The sequence below is a fragment of the Coenobita brevimanus genome, chromosome 110, assembly GCF_032717465.1.
Source record: "Coenobita brevimanus isolate Jiangsu-jjx chromosome 110, ASM3271746v2, whole genome shotgun sequence".
In the NCBI taxonomy this organism is placed as follows: Eukaryota; Metazoa; Arthropoda; class Malacostraca; order Decapoda; family Coenobitidae; genus Coenobita; species Coenobita brevimanus.
This window is the reverse complement of record NC_137063.1, coordinates 10,634,935-10,655,394: the sequence shown is the minus strand read 5'-3', so window position 1 is coordinate 10,655,394 and position 20,460 is coordinate 10,634,935. Positions and strand designations below refer to the sequence as shown.

The window sequence follows — 20,460 nt, the reverse complement described above, 5'->3', positions numbered from 1 at the left end:
GCACATCGGCCACGGTGGAGTCACCGCTCGACGTGAGTTTGCGTCTGTCTTCAGAGTCGTCTGCAGTGGGTTCGCCATCACCACGACCCAGCGACGCACCCCTAGGTCACCTGTCAGTGATACTCTCGGACTCTGACAGTGAATAAACAGCAAGAACTTCTCCACTAGACCACACGGGAATTTACAGTGTTGTGCAGTGAAAAAAATAGTGTATTGTGTTAAGGATTTACAGTTGTGAGTGAAAAGACTAATTTGGAACAAAATTTAACGTAAGTAGACTTGTTTGTTTTTGCTTTAGAAAATTATTAGAAGAATGGGAAAAGTTAAAGTGCAAAGTGCAACACTTAGTAAGTTACAATGGAGCATTAGTTAGACAAGAGTGCGCACTGTGAAGAGAACGGACTTCTGAGTGCGATTGACTAAGTCCAGTGCAAGACTTCATGAACAGTGTACTGGAAGTGCTTCAGGAAATCTTTACTGTCAGAGTCTGAGAGGAGGCGGTTTTTCATCGAGGTGGCCATGGACTTGCTGTAAGTAGGCAGAATGTTTCATACTGTTCTTTTTTCCATACTATACTTAACTCAAACACCTCATTTCACTCTTTAATGTCCTTTATTGGTGTGAATAGGGTGTTAGGAGCTATGCATGTGCAGTAGGAAGGTGTTTTTCTGAGTTAGGCTAGGTTAGGGTCCATAAGTAGCAGTCCAGGAGCCAGTAACCAGAATGTTTAATATTGTATGTATCGTCTTCTAAACTCTCATTTTATGCTTCTTTGCATTTATTTCAGTCATTTATGTTCCTTATTGGTGTGATTTGGGTATTAAATATGTGCTATGCACGTCCAGAGGGAGTTGTATAGGTGTTTCTCTGAGTTAGGGTCCATAAGTACAAGTCCAAAAGCTGGGGCCCAACATCTGGACAGGACCAGTATCTGGACCTGCCTATGGCCCTATTACGTCGGATATTGGAGGGATTAATGTAGTTTGTATTCACTTTTCTTCCTAGGTCATCATTTACCTCCTCCTTTTTCCTCTTCACTAGTCTCTTTACATACCTCTTGCTCTCAGTATATTCAGTTCTTATTTCAATTGAACCCCTGTCCTGTAACCTCTTTAGCCACTTCTTCCTCTTTTCCTCCACTGCTCTCGTAACCATATTATTCCACCATGCTGTACCTTTGTTCATTGTTGTTACTCTTGCCACACCGCTTTAGCATTCCTAACTTAGCAATCTCTATCTGCATTCCACAGGCTGTCCAGATCCATTTCATTCCAATTCACTGATTCTAACTCCTCCTCTACTTTGGTCCTGTAATCATCTGCCATTTCTTTGATCCTCGGCTTCTCAACTTTTGGTCTTTTTTCCTGACTTCTCCTCTCTCTCCTGATCCACCTCATTCCCCTCAGCTTGATCTTGCATACCACAATCATGTGATCTGGCAGACCTCCACATCGTCCTCTCATGGCCCTCACATCAGCAACCATTCCCATCATCGACCTCTCTACGAGCACATAATCAATCAGGCTTCTTTCAGCACGATCCCCGTTCCCTCTATACCATGTATATTTATGTGCATCTTTGTGTTTGAAATACGAGTTACAAATGCACAGCCTCGTCTCCTGACACATATCTTTTAGTCGCTTCCTATTATCATTTTCTCCTGGTATTCCATAACCCCATTATGTCATGCTCAGGACCAGTGCCTACTCATCCATTCATATTCCCCATTATTATCACTTTATAGCTCCTGGGTATTTCTCCTGCCACTTCATCCAGCTCATCCCAAAACCTGTCTTTCTCTCTCTCTCACTCCTGCCCTCGCACGGTGCATACGCTACAATCACCGCAACTTTCACCTTCTCAAATTTGAACTTGACATACACACACCTCAAGCCGACACATTTGTAGTCTCTCATTCCACTCTGCCAACCTCATTCATCAGCAGGGCAACTCCTTCCTTGCATCTTCCTTGCCCATTCATTCCCAATCTTGCACATTTCACACCCTCCCAATCCTCCACTTCACTACCTTTCATCTTCGTTTCACACAATGCCATCATGGCATATCTCGCACTGTTGAACACATTCACCACTTCCACCCTCTTGCTCTCATCATTCACACCTCTCACATTCCACAGGGCCATGCGAGTCTGCCCATTTGGATAGGGCCCTGGGCAGGTATTGGGCCATCCAAGGCTCTCTGAAACAACTGCCACGATTAAGTGATTTTAGATATGGGAATCTGGGGGACACTTAACCCTGCCAGAAACCCCGGTTATATGGTTACCACCCAGCGTAGTAAATGGTTTCCTGGATACAGGAATCCATGTGGCTTGTCACTCATTGTGGAGATCATATGGCATCTCTACTTTGAGTGAGTGGATGATGGGTGTCCCTATCCACCATGCTTATATATAATTGTATTTATTTGTGGTAGGTGGGGGAGCTCATCATCCACTCACTCGATGTAGTGCGGCTGTTGGGTGTCTGCCCTTTCCTCTCCTCCATCCTTCTTTCCTTCCATCCTCTTCTGTCTTTTTTCCTTCATTCTTTCCTTGTCCTTCTGCCTACGGGTGACTTTACATTCCCTCTTCTGTCTTTCATTCCTTCATTCTTTCCTCTTCCTTCTGTCTGTGAGTGACTCTACACTGAGTAACAACCCAAATGGTATCCTGTACACCAGGAAACTATTTATATGCTGAGTGGTAACCATATAACCAAATTTTGGTGCCTGGTGGTTAAGTGGGTAATTATTGCGCTCCAGTCGGATTGAGCCGGTGAAGGTTTATATCCAAGGGATGGTTGGGTTTGATTGCTCATGTAATGCCACTCAGGGATGAGTGAGGCTGGTCATTCTCATCTTAAATGTCAGGACCAACTGCCTATCCCCGGGCTCCTACGCCCCTCATGGGGCTATGTAAGATTGGATGATGGATGGATGGATGGATCAGGTAAGTGACTAACCTCACTCCTGTATCTCCTGAGGCTTTCAACATTTCAGCAGTTAACCCAGACACACCAGCTGCCCTCCCCACCTGCATCCTGCCTAGTGTCCCACTCACAGTAGCAGCGTGAATCAAAGATGAAGGGCCAAAAACTGGATCTGCAAGTTCCAAACCTTCCCTGTCTCAGTCAAACTCCTCATGCAACAACCGGCTGTAATGCTCTCTCCATGCATCTTTGATATCCGCACTGTTCACCACAACCCTTCCTTCATGTTCATGATTCTTCACACACTGCTCACCTGTGATACCGCTATTCTCCCTCATCATCTGATTTGCCACCTTAAATATCATATTCTTCCTGTCCACATGATTTAGGCTATCAAGTAAAAGTCTCTGTGACTCTGACTTTGCCCTGTAAACCTCTTTTCTAGCCCTAAACTTGGCAGTCAAGTATTCCTTTTTGTTACTATCCTTCTTCCATTACTGGAAAAGCATTCTTTTCTCCTTAACTGCAGCTTCAACACCTTCATCCAACCACCAAGTTACCTTATGTCTTGGTGGGGCCCCTGTCCATCCACATACTGGATCAGTAACTCTCAAGAGGTTGCTCTTGAGGACTCTCTACTGTTCATTAACCCCTACACCCCTGGGATGTTTTTGTGCTCCTTGGGCGTCCCGTGAGGATATTCGCACTCCGACTGACTTTTTAAAAATATTTGCCAAAAATCAGTTATTAGTCCTAGAATATTAAAATTATATATGCATATGGCACAAACCTTCAGGTTTCCCCTGGGATGTTTGTTGAGCCTTCGTCATCTACCGGAGGACTTGTGGAGACTTTTGAAGTTGGGTAACGAAGTCTCCACTTTACACTTCCCAGTACCCCGTAATATGGTTACCACTGCCTGATATTATGACTACAAACACCATTCTATGAATTTCAAGTAGTTTGGAATCCATGTTCAAAAAAAAAAAAAAAATGTGAAAGCAATGTAAATAATGAGCGCATACGAGCTTTCCTCCCATGCTGGTTCCCCGATGGTATTCTGAGGCGGAGCTGTCATTTATTATTTATAAACACACCCACACTTTATATTCCTAGTACTTTATTATACTTATTTATATATACAATATTTATCTATTAGTTTCTTTCAGTATTAGTAGTTTATTTTCACTCCAGGCATTCACTTTCTCGTCCTGTATTCTAGCGTAGAGAGCGAATCTGTCACTTTCACTTTCATTTTCCCAGTATTCATACATGCTAGAGTGAAACTTTCACTTTCATTACTCTTAGTATATATACTCGTAATCTTATACTACTACTTATTTACACTTGTTTACATTCTCTATTTTATTTACATTATTTACATTTCTATTTTATTTACACTATGTTGTGCACTGTCACTTGCAGTAACTTATAAACTGTTTTCCACTGTTCAGCTATATTTACATTCATTGCTTTCACTTGCTGTTTACACATTGTTTACACATTATTTACATTCCCACTTGCACTGTTTTAGAGTCACCAGAAAGATCATAGTCACTGTGCATCATTATCATTGATGAATTAGCCAGTTCACGTTCCACAGCAGTCAATTAGCCCTTCACCCCTTTCCACACGAGGTTTAGTAGGGGTAGAGGTCCCATGGCCCTTTGCATGGGGCTAAAACGAGGCGGAATTGGACGGGTGGGAATCCGACATGGTTTCACCTTGAAAGAGTACAGTAAACTGAATGCTGTGGCCTAGGGGCATGGTGACAGCTGCTAATATATACACTATGAAATGATTGGCAGGAAATCTAGACAATACATAAAAAGTTAGGTAGTTCCAGGTGAATGTAAATATCACTTAGACTTCTCCCTTCCTTTCTTATATATATTTTTATTATGAGAACAGGTCATACGGCACATTTCAAGGGGAAATAAACAGGGAAAATTAGCGAACGAGTGCACGTGAGGTGTTTTCCAGGTGATAATTAGCCCATTCCAGATGTATGGCAGCATCAGTTACCTTTTCTCTTTCTTTTATATATTATTTTGTATAAGAATAGGGCAAAGGGCACATTTCAATGGATAAAATGAGTGGAAAAATCCGTCCAGCATTTGTGTAACGCAATGCAGTTGGTCAGGCAGGAGGAGAGGGTATTGGAGGGGAGGTAAGGAAGGGGGGAGTCAAGGACAGGAGAAAAATGGCTAAATTGTCAACAGTGGATGGGAGTACAGGTGACATTAGCAGAACTGAGTATAGCTGGACACTGGTAGTACTGATAGATGATATAAGCCACCACTTGAAAGCCCGGGCGAATTCAAAATAACACAGAATCACAAAAATGACGCCCTGCGGTTTGATCCCTTGCTCCTGAGCATTACGAAAGTGACGCCCCGCGGTTAAGGAGTTAACAGTTCTGTCAACATCTCCTTGTTCAGCCACCACGCTTTTCATCTCACTGTAGAAGGCACCCCTTACTGCTTGGTTTTTCAGCTTCCATATTTTCCCCTTAGGTACATATGTCCTCTTTATCATCACCCACTCTTAAGTACCATGTCACATATCAATAACTTATGTTTCTGCACACACTCCTCGCTCCCTGTAACTTTAACATCCCTCAATAACCTCCCATCAACCCTCCTGACTGGGAAATAGTCTATCTGGCTGCTATTTACCCCAGACTCTTGTGTAATCAACCTACTCTCTCTCTCTCTATCTGACTCACAGAATGCATAGTTTTCTGTTTATGTATGGATTTACGATAATACACCCTTTATCTAAGTCAGCATTATATCATTCTTGTAGGAATATCTGTCTATATATCTGTTTGCCAAATGCCTTCATCCTGTAAGGGGTGGTCACAAACAAATCGCCTCCATGTTGCCCAGTCCCCTGCCATTTCACTGCCCTGCTCCCAGCTCACACCCCCTCTCTCATATACCTCTCCACTCCATCCCTCCATCTCATCCTTTGCCTCCCCCTCCCTCTCCCCCCCTCCACCTCACTCAGATACACTCTCCTCATTTGTCTCTCATTCTCCATCCTCTCCACATGGCCAAAGCACCTCAGTGTATTTCTCCTAATGCTTTCTGTCACATCCACAGCCACACCACAACGCTCCTTCACTTCCTCATTTGTCAGTCTCTCTCTCCACGTAACTCCACATGCTCCTTTCAGACAACTCATTTCCACTGCACTCACTCTTGGCTTGTGTCTTTTCATCAAGGTCCAAGCTTCATTTCCATATGTTAGAATTGGTATCACAATATACCTCTGCCCCGCTATTCAACAGGGATGTGTTCCATATAAAGAGGTTGACTAACGAATTGGTTGAATAAAGCGATTATTCCCATGAGATTGTTAAAAAATAGGGGGTTTAGGTTCCTGACCACGTTCATCATTCTAAAAATATACAATAAATATGGAAAAAATACCAGTAAATATGAACAAAAGTGACACAGGGATTTGAGCTGTTTTCTTATAGACCTACTTGGAGTAAGTGAACATTAGGTGCTAAACTGCAGTATCACCTAGTGTTCACCCTAGTCTGGCAAGTTAACATGATCACTGGTGAACTGCCTGATAACCTTCTTGGCAATCATGAGCACTTTACATGACATTTACTCACTAACTAGAAAGGCTATCATATTAAGATGTTGGCTAGTGAGACTGCTGAGTCATCATAACAGACATATGTGGTTTAGCAGTTTAGCACCTAATGTTCACCCTACTCTAGCACGCTAACATATCACTGGTGGCCTGCCTACTAACTGTCTGAAATGCACTCATGATCACTTCACATGCCATCCATTCACTAAGTAACAAGGCAGTCATATTGGAAGGATGTTGGCTAGTGAGACTGCTGAGTCATTATAACAGATATCTGTCTCATGGAAATTCAACCTTTGTTAGGCTGGCTTCTCTTACTAATATTTTGTTTCATTTGAGACAAGATTATCGTAGAAGGAAACAGTCTTATATTACGGGCAGTGAAAAACAGGAAAAACAGTTGCAACATTAAACAATGCTTCCAGAAACAGCACAGCAACCCTGTATTTTTCAGCTGTTATTAGAGTACTTTAGCAATGTTTAAGCCTTTCAGGGCTCAGCCATTTACACAGCTGTTATGAAAATAGGATTAAATTTACTGAGTAACATAATACAGTATCTGAAATTAGCAGTGCTTGATAGGCATTCATAGCAGGCTAGCAGCATCTGCCATTTCACAGCAGACAAAGCGATTTGAATGAGCGATACCGTACATCCTCTGCCTCATTACTGCCCTAGCAAAGCTATCATGATTGGCAATGGTGAATGCATGAATGCAACCCAGTGCATGTGTGTGTGGGTATGAGTTTGGTGTGGGTGTAGTCAAGTAAGGAGGACTGGGAGAAGTCCAGGTAGGGACTCTATAAACCACTTATCATTATACAGTAAAATCTCGATATAACGGACTTCAGTATAACGGAATTGCCTTTATCGGACTCGGGGAAACTAAGTGGACTAATTTCTTATGGATCAAGAAAAGTCCAATAAAGCCAGAAGCAGTCTGTCTCTTGGAATGAACGAATAAACAAACAAACGTTGGAGATACCATAACATCGGTCCCTCCTCTCTCTCTCTCTCTCTCTCTCTCTCTCCTCCTTCTCCTCCTCCTCCTCCTCCTCCTCCTCCATTCCTTCCCTTCCTTCCGTCTCCGGTGAGAGAGAGAGAGTGAGTGAGTGAAGGTGAAAATGAAAATGAAAGTACTTGTGAAAATGATTGTAAAAGCAAAGGTGGAAGAGAGCACAGAAGAGAATATGGAATGTCAGTCAACAGAGAGAGAGAGAATAAATAGGGGGATGTCAAGTGGCGTCCCCTTGGCATAAACAAATGAGGGAGATAGGCTTAACCTTGGTCCCTCCTCTCTCTCTCTCCTTCTATCCCCTCTCTCTCTCCGGGAGAGGCGAAAATGAAGGTTAGTGAAGGCATTGTGAAGTTGAAAGTGAAAGTAGTGTGAAAGTGAAGGTGAAAGTAAACGTGAAAGTGAAGTCAAAAGTAAAAGTGAAGGTGGAAGGCAAAAGTGAAGGGGAAAGTGAAAGTGAAGGTGAAAGTTAAGATGAAAGTGAAGGTGAAGATGAAAGTGAGGGTAAAAGTGAATATGCATGTGCAGGTGAAAGTGAAGTCAAGTGGAAGTGAAGGTGAAGATGGAAGGTGAAAGCGAAGGTGAAGGTTTAAGTGAATGAAAATGAAGGTAAAGGTTAAAGTGAAGTCAAAAGTGAAAGTGAAGGTGGAAGGTGAAAATGAATGTAAAAGTGAAAATGAAGGTGAAAGTGAAAGTGAAGGTGAAAATGAATGTAAATGTGAAGATGGTGAGAGTGAAGGTGAAAGAAAAGTTGAAAGTAAAGATGAAAGTGAAGATGAAGGTGAAAGAGAAAGTGAAGGTGAGTGAAAGTAATTGTAAAGGTAAATGTGAAAGTGAGAAAGGTTCAAAGTGAAGGTGAAATGGAAATTCAAAATGAATGAATGTGAAAGTGAATGTGAACATCAGAGTGAACTGAAAGTTTAGGTAAAAATGAATAGGAAGGTGAAGATGAAGGTGACAACAAAGACAAAAATATGTGAAGTAAAATGGAAGTGCCCAGTGCGTGGAGAGAGAGAGAATAAACACATGAATTACAAGCGAGCCTCTGTGCATAACAAAAGGAGGAGGAAGTCTAGGGGGGAGTCCAGATGTCGCTTTTATCGGTCTCGCAGTTTTTGGACTGGCTTGGGCCCCAGTTTAGTTCGATATAGTGAGGTTTTACTGTACTGTCAGCCATATGTATTTTATAGGGAAATTTAATCTTGCTTGCCAGACGATTTTATTCACATCAGGAAACATATTATAATGAAGGAGTTCATGTGGATTGAATCAAATGACCTTAGTTTGAAAAGGTTCGCATGTGCAATAAAAATGTTTGCATTTCATGTGGATTGAATCAGCTGCCCCTAGTTTGAAAAGATTCGCATGTGCAATAAAAATGTTTGCATTAGTAATACAGTAATAAGAGAATGGTTGCAGTTTGTCAGTTAGTCCTTGCTCGGCAGCATCTTTGACTAAACTTTTAGAATAAAACATGATACGAAAGAGGAAGGCTTTCTCTTGCTCACCAAACCTATTGACTGAAACTGGAAGAAAATGTTTTAGGGAATGATATAGGATTTTGATATGGCATTTAATGAGAAGGAAGTGGTAGGTGGTGGCGACCATCATCCACTCACTTGATGTAGTGCTGCCTACTTCTTCCTTAGCCTTTATCATTCTTTATCTGTGCCTGCCCTCCTCTCTTCCTATTTCTCCCATCATTCCTGTCACTTCTTATAGCTTTTCTTTCCTTTACAGGTGGCTTTACATTGAGTGACAAGCCAAATGGTTTCCTGTAAGCCTAGAAACCATTTACAACGCCGGGTGGTAACCATATAACCAAACCGTATGTGCTCCTTACGTGTCAGCAAGTGGGTTGGTGGAGGGTTATTGCCCCTCCCCGTAAAACAAATAACTGAAAGTCAAATGGCCACCTCTTATGGGATTATGGCGTCTGGCAATAGATAGATACTGTAGATAGATTGTGTGTGTAGGGGAGTCGGGTGGTAGAATGTTATGTCAGTCTGTCTCGGTACCTATTCATCTGTCATTTTATTTATCCAGGTCTCTCTCTTAGGTTAGGTTAGGTTAGGTGGGGTTAATTATGTTTTGATAATTGAGAATGGGGCTGCATTTTTCTAGCACTTTTGTTAGAGCTGTCATGTACCTACAGTGTTGGGTCACTGTAATATGCTAAGCGAGTGTTGTGTGCAGCATGTACACTTATGTGTGTGTGTGTGTGTGTGTGTGTGTGCGTGCATGTGTATGTGCGCCATAGCAGCTGGGAGGCAGCAGTGTTACTAAGGCATAACAGTGGGTGTTTTTACCAGACTGTACTTGATATGTTTTGAGGTGAATGACTGTTTTTAGTAAATTCTGAACAGTTAAGTATGCTTTATTAACTGTTGATGTTGTGAGGCAAACGTAGCTGACAGCGAGGGAGTGATATTGAGGGAAGAGGGTAGAGACAGCTATATACCCTGTTCACAAATAGCCTTGCTACAGTGAACTTGAGTTGTAAAGCATTGTAATATGCTTTTTGTTTCATGGGTATATACAAATGCTACATTTTTATATTCTTGTAGAGGTATTTAGAGGTTAGTGAAAATGCATAATTAGTGATGGCAACATATTTGTGTTGAAGAGCATGTTCGTACAGTATTTTGCCAGTCAGGTGAGCAGAAAAGACTCGTGTCATATTTCATTTAATTTGTTTGTTATATTTTTTCAGCTAAGGGAGTGAATGTGTTGTGTGTAGATATTGAGACATCAAGGCCAACTTGCAGTAGTTTCACATTGCATTAAGCCGAACCTGAACGTGGGAAAATACCATAACATCGGAGGTGTTGATTACAAATCTGACGTGTGTGGGGTGCTTTTAGGAATTTAGGGTAAATAAAATGCTGTAAATGTTCACTGTACTTGACTTTTTACAATTCTGTTTGTTTTGTTTGTAATTTTAATATACATACAAGCAACTGATTTAGAGATAAAAATGTATTTCTACTTTTAATGGCCTTTATATTTTGGAGCAGGGCAGTGAAATGGCGGGGGACAGGGCGACTTGGAGGCGATTTGTTTGTGGCCATCCCAAACGGGATTGAGGCGTCTGGCAATAGATAGATAGATATTTTCTTGAATGAAAGAATAGATTTTATTGGGTTTTCATTTCAAGAAAAATAATATTTATCTCTATATACTGATACATATTAATTGTACTTTAATGGAGGTAAACATTAATTTTCAGACTATTGTATGAAAAAAAATGTTCATAAACAGTGTCAACATGGCATCCTGGAACAAAGTAACTTTTTCTAAGGAAGAGGCTGTTTGTTTTCTTTTCTTGTACTGTTCTTTAACATTATGAAACCATTGACCGATCAACAGTAATGAATACAGTGCTCGTCAGAATTATCGAGCGCCTACCGCCTGGCACACAATACTTATGTCCAAAAAAGAATCACCCTTTTTTGGGAGTAAAAATTGAGCCACAAGTTTGCGGTGCTAGCATGACGTCACGGTAGCCTGAGGCCTTCTGACGTGCTGGTTGGTTCCCGCCTCAGTTGCCCACGGGCTGCCTGAGAGAGAGGAACTCCGCCGCGTCTCCCTCTCTTTTTGCGCCATTTTTTACCGAGTGTCCCACAGTGTTTTGGCTTTCGCCACCTTGTTATGGCACCTACCCGTGAACTATCGAGTGAAATCATATCCCAGATCATTGCTCTAAAGGAGGCAGGCCAACAGACAAAGGAAATTAGTGAATTAGTTGGTGTGGCTCGATCGACAGTGCGTCGGTGGTGCGCGCGGTTTCGAGTGGAAAACAGTGGTGAAGTTCCCAGAAAGAAACTGCGGTCTGGTAGGCGTAGGAAAACTTCCCCAAGGTCTCTTAATGTTTTAAAACGTGCAGTGGAGTTTAATCCTCGTGTGAGTGCAAGGAAAATAAAGGAGAGCAACCCGGAAGTGTTTGGTCTCTTAATGTTTTAAAACGTGCAGTGGAGTTTAATCCTCGTGTGAGTGCAAGGAAAATAAAGGAGAGCAACCCGGAAGTGTTTGGTGAGGTGTCTGTGAGAACATTGTCTCGTAGGGTCCATGAACTTGGTTACACAAGTCACAGGCCTGTGAGAAAGCCTCTTCTCACAAAGAACCAGCGACTTCATAGGCTTGCCTTTGCTAATAAATATCTAAACTGGGGTGAGGAGCAGTGGTTGTCAGTGTTGTGGTCTGATGAGGCAACGTTTAGTGTAACCTGTAACAGAGGAGCATGTGTGTACCGGTGCAAAGGTAGTGACCCACTTGACCCACGGAATGTGGAAAGTACTGTTAAACATCCTGATTCACTCATGGTATGGGATTGTTTCTCAGGGAAGCGTTTGGGGAAGCTTGTTGTACTTCCCAAGTACCTAAGAGTGAATCAGAATGTTTACCTGGAGCTTCTGTGTGATCATTTACCAGACTCCTTCGAGCTAACAGGTGCAGGAGTGTTTCAGCAGGACGGTGCACCTGCTCACAAGGCCAAATCGATCACCAATTGGCTTCATAACTGCGAGGTATCATTCATGAAAGACTGGCCAGGAAATAGCCCAGACTTCAACCTGATTGAAAACCTCTGGTACCTCGTAAAGAAGAGTCTCCAAGGGAAGGATGTGAGCTCTCTGCCTAAGCTGAAAGCCACCATTCATGACTCCTGGAACAAAATACCCCTCCAGCACCTTAGGAGCCTCGCCCTTTCACTTCCAAGACGTCTCAGGTCCGTGAAGAAGCGTAAAGGCTACCCTACGAAGCACTAAAGGTAAATAAAATGCATTATTTATATGTTTTTTCAGTGTTGAAAGGTTTGTTTCTTAGGAGGGACACAGGGCGCTCGATACTTCTGACGAGCACTGTAGAGAGAGATTCTGAAAGGTGAGTGTGTATTTGAGTTAAAACTACTCATATCAAGCAACCTTTCTGCAGTCTTGGTCAAGACAAGCTTTTTTTTTTTTTTTTTTTTTTTTTTTTCTCCAGAACTGCCCTTCCAGAATTAGGGTGAGCCTTTTACACTGCAGCGTCTTACATACCGCGAAATACAGTATTCAGCTTTTCCTTGAAAGTATGGATATTCTTAGCACTTATCACACTTTCATGCAATTGGAGCCCCCACAAACTCCTGAAAGTTGCCCGTGTTCGCCGGATCACTAAATAGCGTGGGGTCACTACCCACCCAGAGTTGGTATATCTTCCTTGAAAAAATTCCTGTCGGGCTTATTACTCATGCATAAAGCATTATACCAGTATTATTTTCATCTAAGATATTTTACTGATGCTCTAAACAAGATTTACACTGAAAAGTTCTCCATAGAGTTTACAGAAAGCCATTAAAACTTATTGTGTGTTTTTGCATTCTGCACATTTTTATCAAGTGTTACGAATCTCACTTGTTGGAAAAATTTATGATACAATTTCCAAAGATCGTAATCTTTCATTTGGCAACTCCTGACATGATTCTGTCCATTAGACACTTAATACTAGTGAGAATTGTACGGCCGAAATCATACGTGGCCGAGATCAGCAACCCAAATTTTTAAAAGCATGGTATTCCTCTTGCTTTGAGAAAACGTCTCAGTTCTACTACAATCTATTTTTCCACTTGTATTTTACCTGCGCAGCGACCATGGCACTATATTTTCCGGATTTATCAACTGATTTCAAAAGGCGCGAGTGTCAGGTGTGGTGTACAGTATACACATCTCCAGTGCCGCCCTGGGCCCCTGGCGGCTGCCACACAAACTACGCCACGCTACCCATAAGAAAGCGCCTCCATGTGAGCTCAGTGAGTTCATGCCATCTTCGATTGTTTAAGTACCATATTTCCTTCATTTGTTATGTAAGATACAATTTCATTATACTACGCATTTACCATTTTTCTCTACAAATGTACATTCACCACTTAAAAACATGAGTGATCAATACTCAGGCAACATAATACTCGCATGTAGGCTGTCCCTCAACTGAGATAGACACAACCTTCCGTTTCCATTATATTTTGATAAAGAAGCCATTTTTTCTCCAGTAGTATATGTAAATAAATCAGTAAATATCCTATTTTCAGTAAAGTAACAAAACTTGTATAACAGAGGGTAATTCAAGTTGACCCTGCTTTTGCACTTTACATTAAGTTATCTAGCAAGAGGTGGCTTCTTTTTCCAATTTGTGGGGGCTCCCATTGGTTCCCATTTTATATACTTCTGTTTTGGAAAACTATATTATCTCACATCACCCAACTCCCAAACACCTTTACAGCTTAAATTTATAACTATGTCATCTTGTTTTTCCATCATCCCCAGTGATATCATGTCTATCAGTTTATTTCACTCGCATAACCCCTCGGGTGCTTATAGCATTCCTGAAATGCTGATCGGTAGGCTGCATTGCACATTCCAGAGGAGTCACGTGGAATATTGTGAACTTTTTGGTCATCTTTCATGCCTGCTGCATTCTTATGCTTGATAAGTGGGTCGTGAATCATTAGTGTGGAAAGTAAACTTTGTGTGACTAAAACGTTGTCATGTTTCATTAGGTATAAGTAGGTCAAAACACATGATGTAAACACAATTTTTTTTTTCTAACCAGTTTTCCCACATCACAGACACAGGAAATGTTTAGGGCCGCCGCAGCTTAGGGGTTAAAGGCAACCATCGGCAGTCTCCACTTGATGTCAGGTCACTTCTTAGCTTCAAAAATGAGTCATAACTTGGGAACTGGTGGCCTGATTGGACTGGAAATTGTTTTATTCTTCAAGTTAGAGCATTTTAACGGTAACTTGCTCTGACATAAATTGTGCTGCATTGCATTGTTTTTGCTATGTTACAGTAACAAACATACAGACATCAGTTCATTATAATGTAGGTTACCATGCATACCACTCAAGACCTATCTACGATCAGTGAATGAGGACAAAACAACCTTGTCTCATATAATGCTAGTAAAACTAAATACAGTAGAACCCCGGAATTTGTACACAATTCGTTCCTGGAGGCTGTACGAGTTGCGAATTGTTCGAAAACCGAATCAATTTTTTCCACAAGAAGCAATGTAATATTCATTAATCCATTCTTTATTATGGATGAAATGGTAGATTTCACCATACCATAATGAATGGCAAGATTGGAGTCACAGGTTCCACTTTCAAACTTTGCAATGAGTTTTTTTTTTTTTTTTTTTTTTTTTTTTTTTTTTTTTCAGCTCAGTTGTTGTTCTCACTGCTTTTCATTTAGCTCCAGCTGACTCACTGATCTTCTTAGGGCCCATGATTTTGTACAATTTTCTTTCGAATATATGTAATTCATAACAAAGTTTAATCGAGCCTGTATGACTGACGCATAGCTGACGGAAGACAAAGCCAGACTGGCAACCATGTTGCACCTACGACACCGCATCTCTTAGTTCGAATAACGGGTCACTGTATGAAAACGAGCGATTTTTGGGTGAAAAAGCTGTACGAAAACCAAGTTGTACGAGTAGAGAGGCGTACGAATTCCGGGGTTCCACTGTATATACAGTATACTAATAGACAGATATTGCCAGATTCGTATATTACCTTCAGTGCTACTAATATTCCCATCTCCAAAAGTATTGAAATTCTCTGCATCTCACTTAACAATGCCCTCAGCTGGACCTCTAATGTTAAATCACTTGCTAAAGCCGCCTCAAAGAAACTTGGATTATTGTACAGAGTCCGTAACTTCTTCACTGACAAGCAGTTAGCGGTAATTTATGAGAGTTATGTGCCCTCTCAGATTGAATATTGCTCACCCTTGTGGAATGGATGTGGAGAGGTTGCATTAAAACAACTAGACAAAATTCAGAACAAAGCTATTAGAATTATTAACAACCCTGCCATTACAAATAAACTACCTCCCCTGCAAGTAGGTAGGAATGTTGCCTCCCTTGCATTATTTTACGGATATTTTCATGGCAAATGCTCAGACGAAGTTGCGTCCATGGTGCCACCTCTCCATGCCTTCCCTCGTGCTACACGGGCATCTGGTAGCGCTCATGACTGGAATGTCACTCAGCCATATTGCAGAACTTCTGCCTATCAGAATTCTTTCATTCCCCGAACTGCATCTCTTTGGAACTTCCTTCCCCAGAGTTGTTTCCCTCCAAACTTCAACCTACAGCTGTTCAGATCTAACTGTTACAGATTTTTATGAACAGAGGACACCAGTAATCTGGTGTATGGATTATTATTATTTTTTTTTATTAATTTGTTTTTTCTTCCTCTGTTCTGTTATAAAAAAAAAAAAAAAAAAAAAAAAAATCCATCATTGTCATGTCTCCTCATTCTCTTCTCTTATGAAGTGTATATAATTTTAGCCTTTGTAACATCTTCCATACTGGAATTCTCTCAGGTTTGGTATCATATTAGTAGTCACTCTTCACACTTTCTCTAATTTGTTGACATGTTTTTTAGGTGTGGAGAACCACACAACTGCAGCATATTCTAGTCTAGTTCATACCATTGTCATTATTAGTGTACTTAGCATATCTTCATTCATATTATTAAATGATATTATGATATCCATTAAGAGAGAGAGAGAAAGATGTGTTGTGTGTGTGTGTGTTTGTGTGTGTGTGTGTACATCTGTCTGTTAATTTATTTTTTATTTTATTATTTTTTTATTTTTTTTTTTTCAGTACAACAAGCAACACATCTTACCCTTGGAAGAAGTACAGTTGTCTTCTCTGGAGGATGATGGACGTAAGTGTATCTTTGTGTGCTTGCATGCATTTGTGTGCCTATCACTTCTAAGCAGAAAGCAAATTTGTTTTATTTCTTTAGATATCACTTTTTTTTTTTTTTGATAGTAAGATGCTATAATCTGGTAAGAAGTGGTCACAAACAAATTCCCTCCATTTCATCCTGTCCTTTGCCATTAGGCTACCCTCTCTCCAGCTCATGCCCCCTCTCTCATATATCTCTACCTCTTCCCTGCATCTCATCCTTAGTCTCTCCTTCCTCCTTCACCTTGTCCTTAGTCTCTCCTTCCTCCTTCACCTTGTCCTTAGTCTCTCCTTCCTCCTTCACCTTGTCCTTAGTCTCTCCTTCCTCCTTCACAGTGTCCTTAGTCTCTCCCTCCCTGTCCACCTTATCCTTAGTCTCTCCCTCCCCCTTTCCCCTCCAGCTAATCCTCAGTTTCCCCCTCCCCGCTTCACCTCACTCACATACTCTTCTAGTCAATCTCTCATCCTTCATCTTCTCCACATGGCCAAACCATCTCAGCATATTTCTCCTTATGCTTTCATTCACATCCATATCAACACTATATTGCTCCATCATTTAGTCATTTGTCTGTCTACCTCTCCATGTAACTCCAAATGCTCTTCTAACGTAACTCATTTCTGCTACTCTAAGTCTTAACTTATGTTCTGCCAACAGAACCCAAGCTTGTCTTCCCTACGTTACAGGAGAGATTGCAGTATGGTACTTTCTTGTCACAACTTTCCATACTTTCCTACTCACCTCCATATACTGTATGTTACTACTGCTTTCATTGAACCAGCAGCCTTGCTTCCTTGCAGTATCCTTTCACATACTTCATCCTCTAAACTTCCATCCTTACTCATCCAACTACCTAAGTATAAAGGCACTCACTTTCTTCATTTCCTGGCCATCCAGCCTCACTGTGCATTCTGTGTCTTCATTTCTTTCAAAGACCTCAACTGTACTCTTAGCTACATTCATTTTTCGACATCATTTCTTACACACTCCCAGCCTCATCCACCAAGTCTTGCAACTCCCATTTGTCTTCACTTGACAACACAGTATCATCAGTATGCAACAGTACATGCTGTTTTGAAACCATACCTCTCTCACAAAGGATGCTCCAATACACTGTATCCGCTGCCCCATCCTGTATCCCTTCTGTATGCCATGAGGAAGTATGTATGGATGGTCTGAATAATTTAGCTAGAACAGAAGCAAGTTCTGGGGAACACTTTTTCAAAACGATTGGAGGAATTCCATCTGTGCCTGGAGCTTGTTGGTTGGTAAATTGTCTAGGATGGATTTTACGTATCTTGTCTGTACTTTAAGTGGAACAGTTTCGGGAGAGTCAAGTTCTAGTACTGAGACGTTCTGGCTGACTTCCTCTATGGTAGAATTTCTGGTAAATGTACTGGCAAAGAGATTCGCTTTCCCACACGGGTCATTTGTAATGTTGCCGACTGAAGATTTTAGTGGGGGATTGGATGATGACTTGTTAAAGTTTTTGTTGAAAAAATTGAAAATTGACCAGAATATTCTATTGTCATTAGGGTTGTTAAGTAGTTCTGATGTGTGATTTTGAAGAAAGTTTTATTTAGCGAGATTTATTATAGCTTTTGCATGGTTTCTAGCAATTTTGAATTGACGGTGATTCATATATATATATATATATATATATATATATATATTTTTTAAGTAAGAGTTATGTGCTTCCGTTAGAAAACCATAGATCGAACAGAATATTCTGGTAAATTGCTATTTTTCGTATATTTTTTTCCCCTCCCTCGTGACCTGAAGCCTACACACAGATGTTACTTGTAGTTGCTACTAAATACCTTCTTAAGCTGCACACAGATGCTACTTATGCTAGTCACAATCCAGAATGATACCCACAGCAGTCAGAATGCACAATAATGATAATAATTTTAGTAATAAATAAAACAATAGAAACCTCACCTCCAAATGTGAGGGTTTTGTTTGCAGAATTGTGCCTGACACAGGTAGCCATACAGCACCTCCAAGCTTGTGTCAGGCATGGTGGTTGGCTTTTCACTGAGTCCCCCTCCATCAGCACTAGGGGAGGCACTGGGGTGATGGTGGGGCTGGGGATCACCAGGGATGGTGTGGGTGAGGATATCACAGCCGGTGTCCCGTGGGCAGAGGTTGAGGGGAGAGAAACATTAGATTCTGTGGAGGGGAGGCTGCTGGGCGATGGCAGGGAAATATCAGAAGTCCAGTTGTCCTTGCTTTCCTTGGGTGGACGTGACGGTGGTGGTTTGAAGAATTCCTGGATCTTGTCTGCTGTGGCTCATACAGATCCCTTTGAATCTTTATTTTTGTTCACATCTCCCTCAGGTGGGGGTACAAGCTCTGCAGATCCTCATAGTTGGAGTTGAGGGTGTAGTCAAGCAGAGCTTCTACACAGTCTGAGGTATGGGAGGCTCTTTTCTTTGGATTTGTGAACTCTGTCATGTCTTCCTCGGGTAGAGGCTTCTCTGCTGTCACCTCGGTCACGATCTCGTCCTCAGTCTGGGTGTGGGAGCCAGGGTCACCAGCATTGAGATCCAGCCACTCCTGGATCTCCTCCATCTCCATCTCAGCCTCTCCTGCTCAGTGAAAGGCTTGCCAGCACTCCTCTTCGGGTTTCATACACTTGGGTTTTCTTGACCCCATAGGCGTACCACACTCCAATTTCTGGGCCAAAGAAAGACTCACCCTTTCATTTTCTCCTGCACTTTAGGCATGGCAGACAATTGCTTTGATTACTTTCACAAGAAAATGCACAAAAAAGTTTGTAATGGCAAGGTAATCACACACACTGAGGGAGAAGATGCGAATGGTACAGTGGTTGCTGGTAAACTGAGGCTGGGTGAGCTGCCTGGGACAAAGCGGCTTGTTTTCATTAGGGACACCCTTTGCTTCGTGATTGACTGGAAAAGTTCTGGTAAAGTGCGAATACCTAATGGAAAAAAATACTGTAGTTCCGCTTTTTCAAGCTTCCGCTAAATCCCACTTCTGTTAAATCAAGCTTCTACTGTATACTGTATATGTATGTACACAGTAAAACCTCATTATAACGGACTAATTGGGACCCAAGCAATTCCGATAAAAGCAACATCCGGACTTCCCTCTGCCGATCAGGACTTTTTCTGATATATCAGACATTAGTCCATCACACCAACATCATCATAATGCAGGAAGGTAATACATGAAAATAAGGTGGTGGGAGATTCAGTGGTGAGATGCAGTCAGGTGGACAGACATAGTGAGAATGAGGTAAGGCAGGCAGCTTGCTAAGGGGGGTGAGGGATGGCGGGGGAGATGGGGAGGGAGACATGCCTGGCAGCGCTGTCTCAGCAAACGAAGGAGAGAAGATAAATGAGGGAGATGCACCACCACCACCTCTCTGTTATGTAGAAAAAATATGTGGAGATGGTTTGACCTAGGAGGTAGACTCAGGATTCTGAAGTTTGAATAGTGAATGGACAAGTGCCTTGTGGCCCTATCATGCCACTCAGCACTTGCCCAAATGAGAGCTGTTTCTGAACCGCACTTCATTTTGCTCGCAACCAACAATGTATGCATCAGCGCAGGAGGAAGTCCTTCATTGCTTGCTCCTGCAGAAACACATAAAACCCCATGGAAATGGCCCACAGCATTTTCAACGTAATATAACACCAATGAAGACAATTACTAGTGGCCAAAACATCCCTTTAGGAAATTTCGCCACATGATATTGAATTGGGCCCATCTGTGACCCAGTTCCGACCATCCTGCCAAGTTTCATCTAAGTTCTTTTTCCAGTTTCAGCTGTTATGCTGACACATGCCCAGAATTGTAGTACAGTACAGTAAAAGTTCTGTAATCCGAATGGCAGGGGACTGAGGGTCTTTCAGACTGCTGTTTTTTTCAGACTATTGTGGGGAACCTCTGAAAACATTAGAAATAGTACATGATCATTAAATAAACGCTTAAAATGATATGGTTTATTGTTTTACTCACCAGTAATGCACAGACCTGTAGAAGGATAGTTGCAGGCAGGTACATCCAAGTCGAAGAGCAACTCCAAGCCAGATAAATCCGTAGATAAGCCAAGAATAATTCGTAAAATGCCCAGAAAAAAATTAAAAAGTTTCACCCCGAAAAATTCAGAGTATTGGGATATTCGGGTTATTGGT

At 41.6% G+C, this 20,460-nt stretch overlaps 1 protein-coding gene across 1 annotated transcript in view; it reads left to right on the top strand.

Annotated features, from left to right (window-relative positions):
- LOC145417427 (pleckstrin homology domain-containing family F member 2-like) overlaps positions 1 to 20,460 on the top strand; it is a 215,368-nt gene that overhangs the window by 38,726 nt on the left and 156,182 nt on the right. Inside the window, exon 3 of the mRNA XM_080286110.1 lies at positions 16,213 to 16,276. Within this exon, the coding sequence (XP_080142236.1) occupies positions 16,213 to 16,276 (64 nt within the window). The remainder of the gene's footprint in view (positions 1 to 16,212; positions 16,277 to 20,460) is intronic.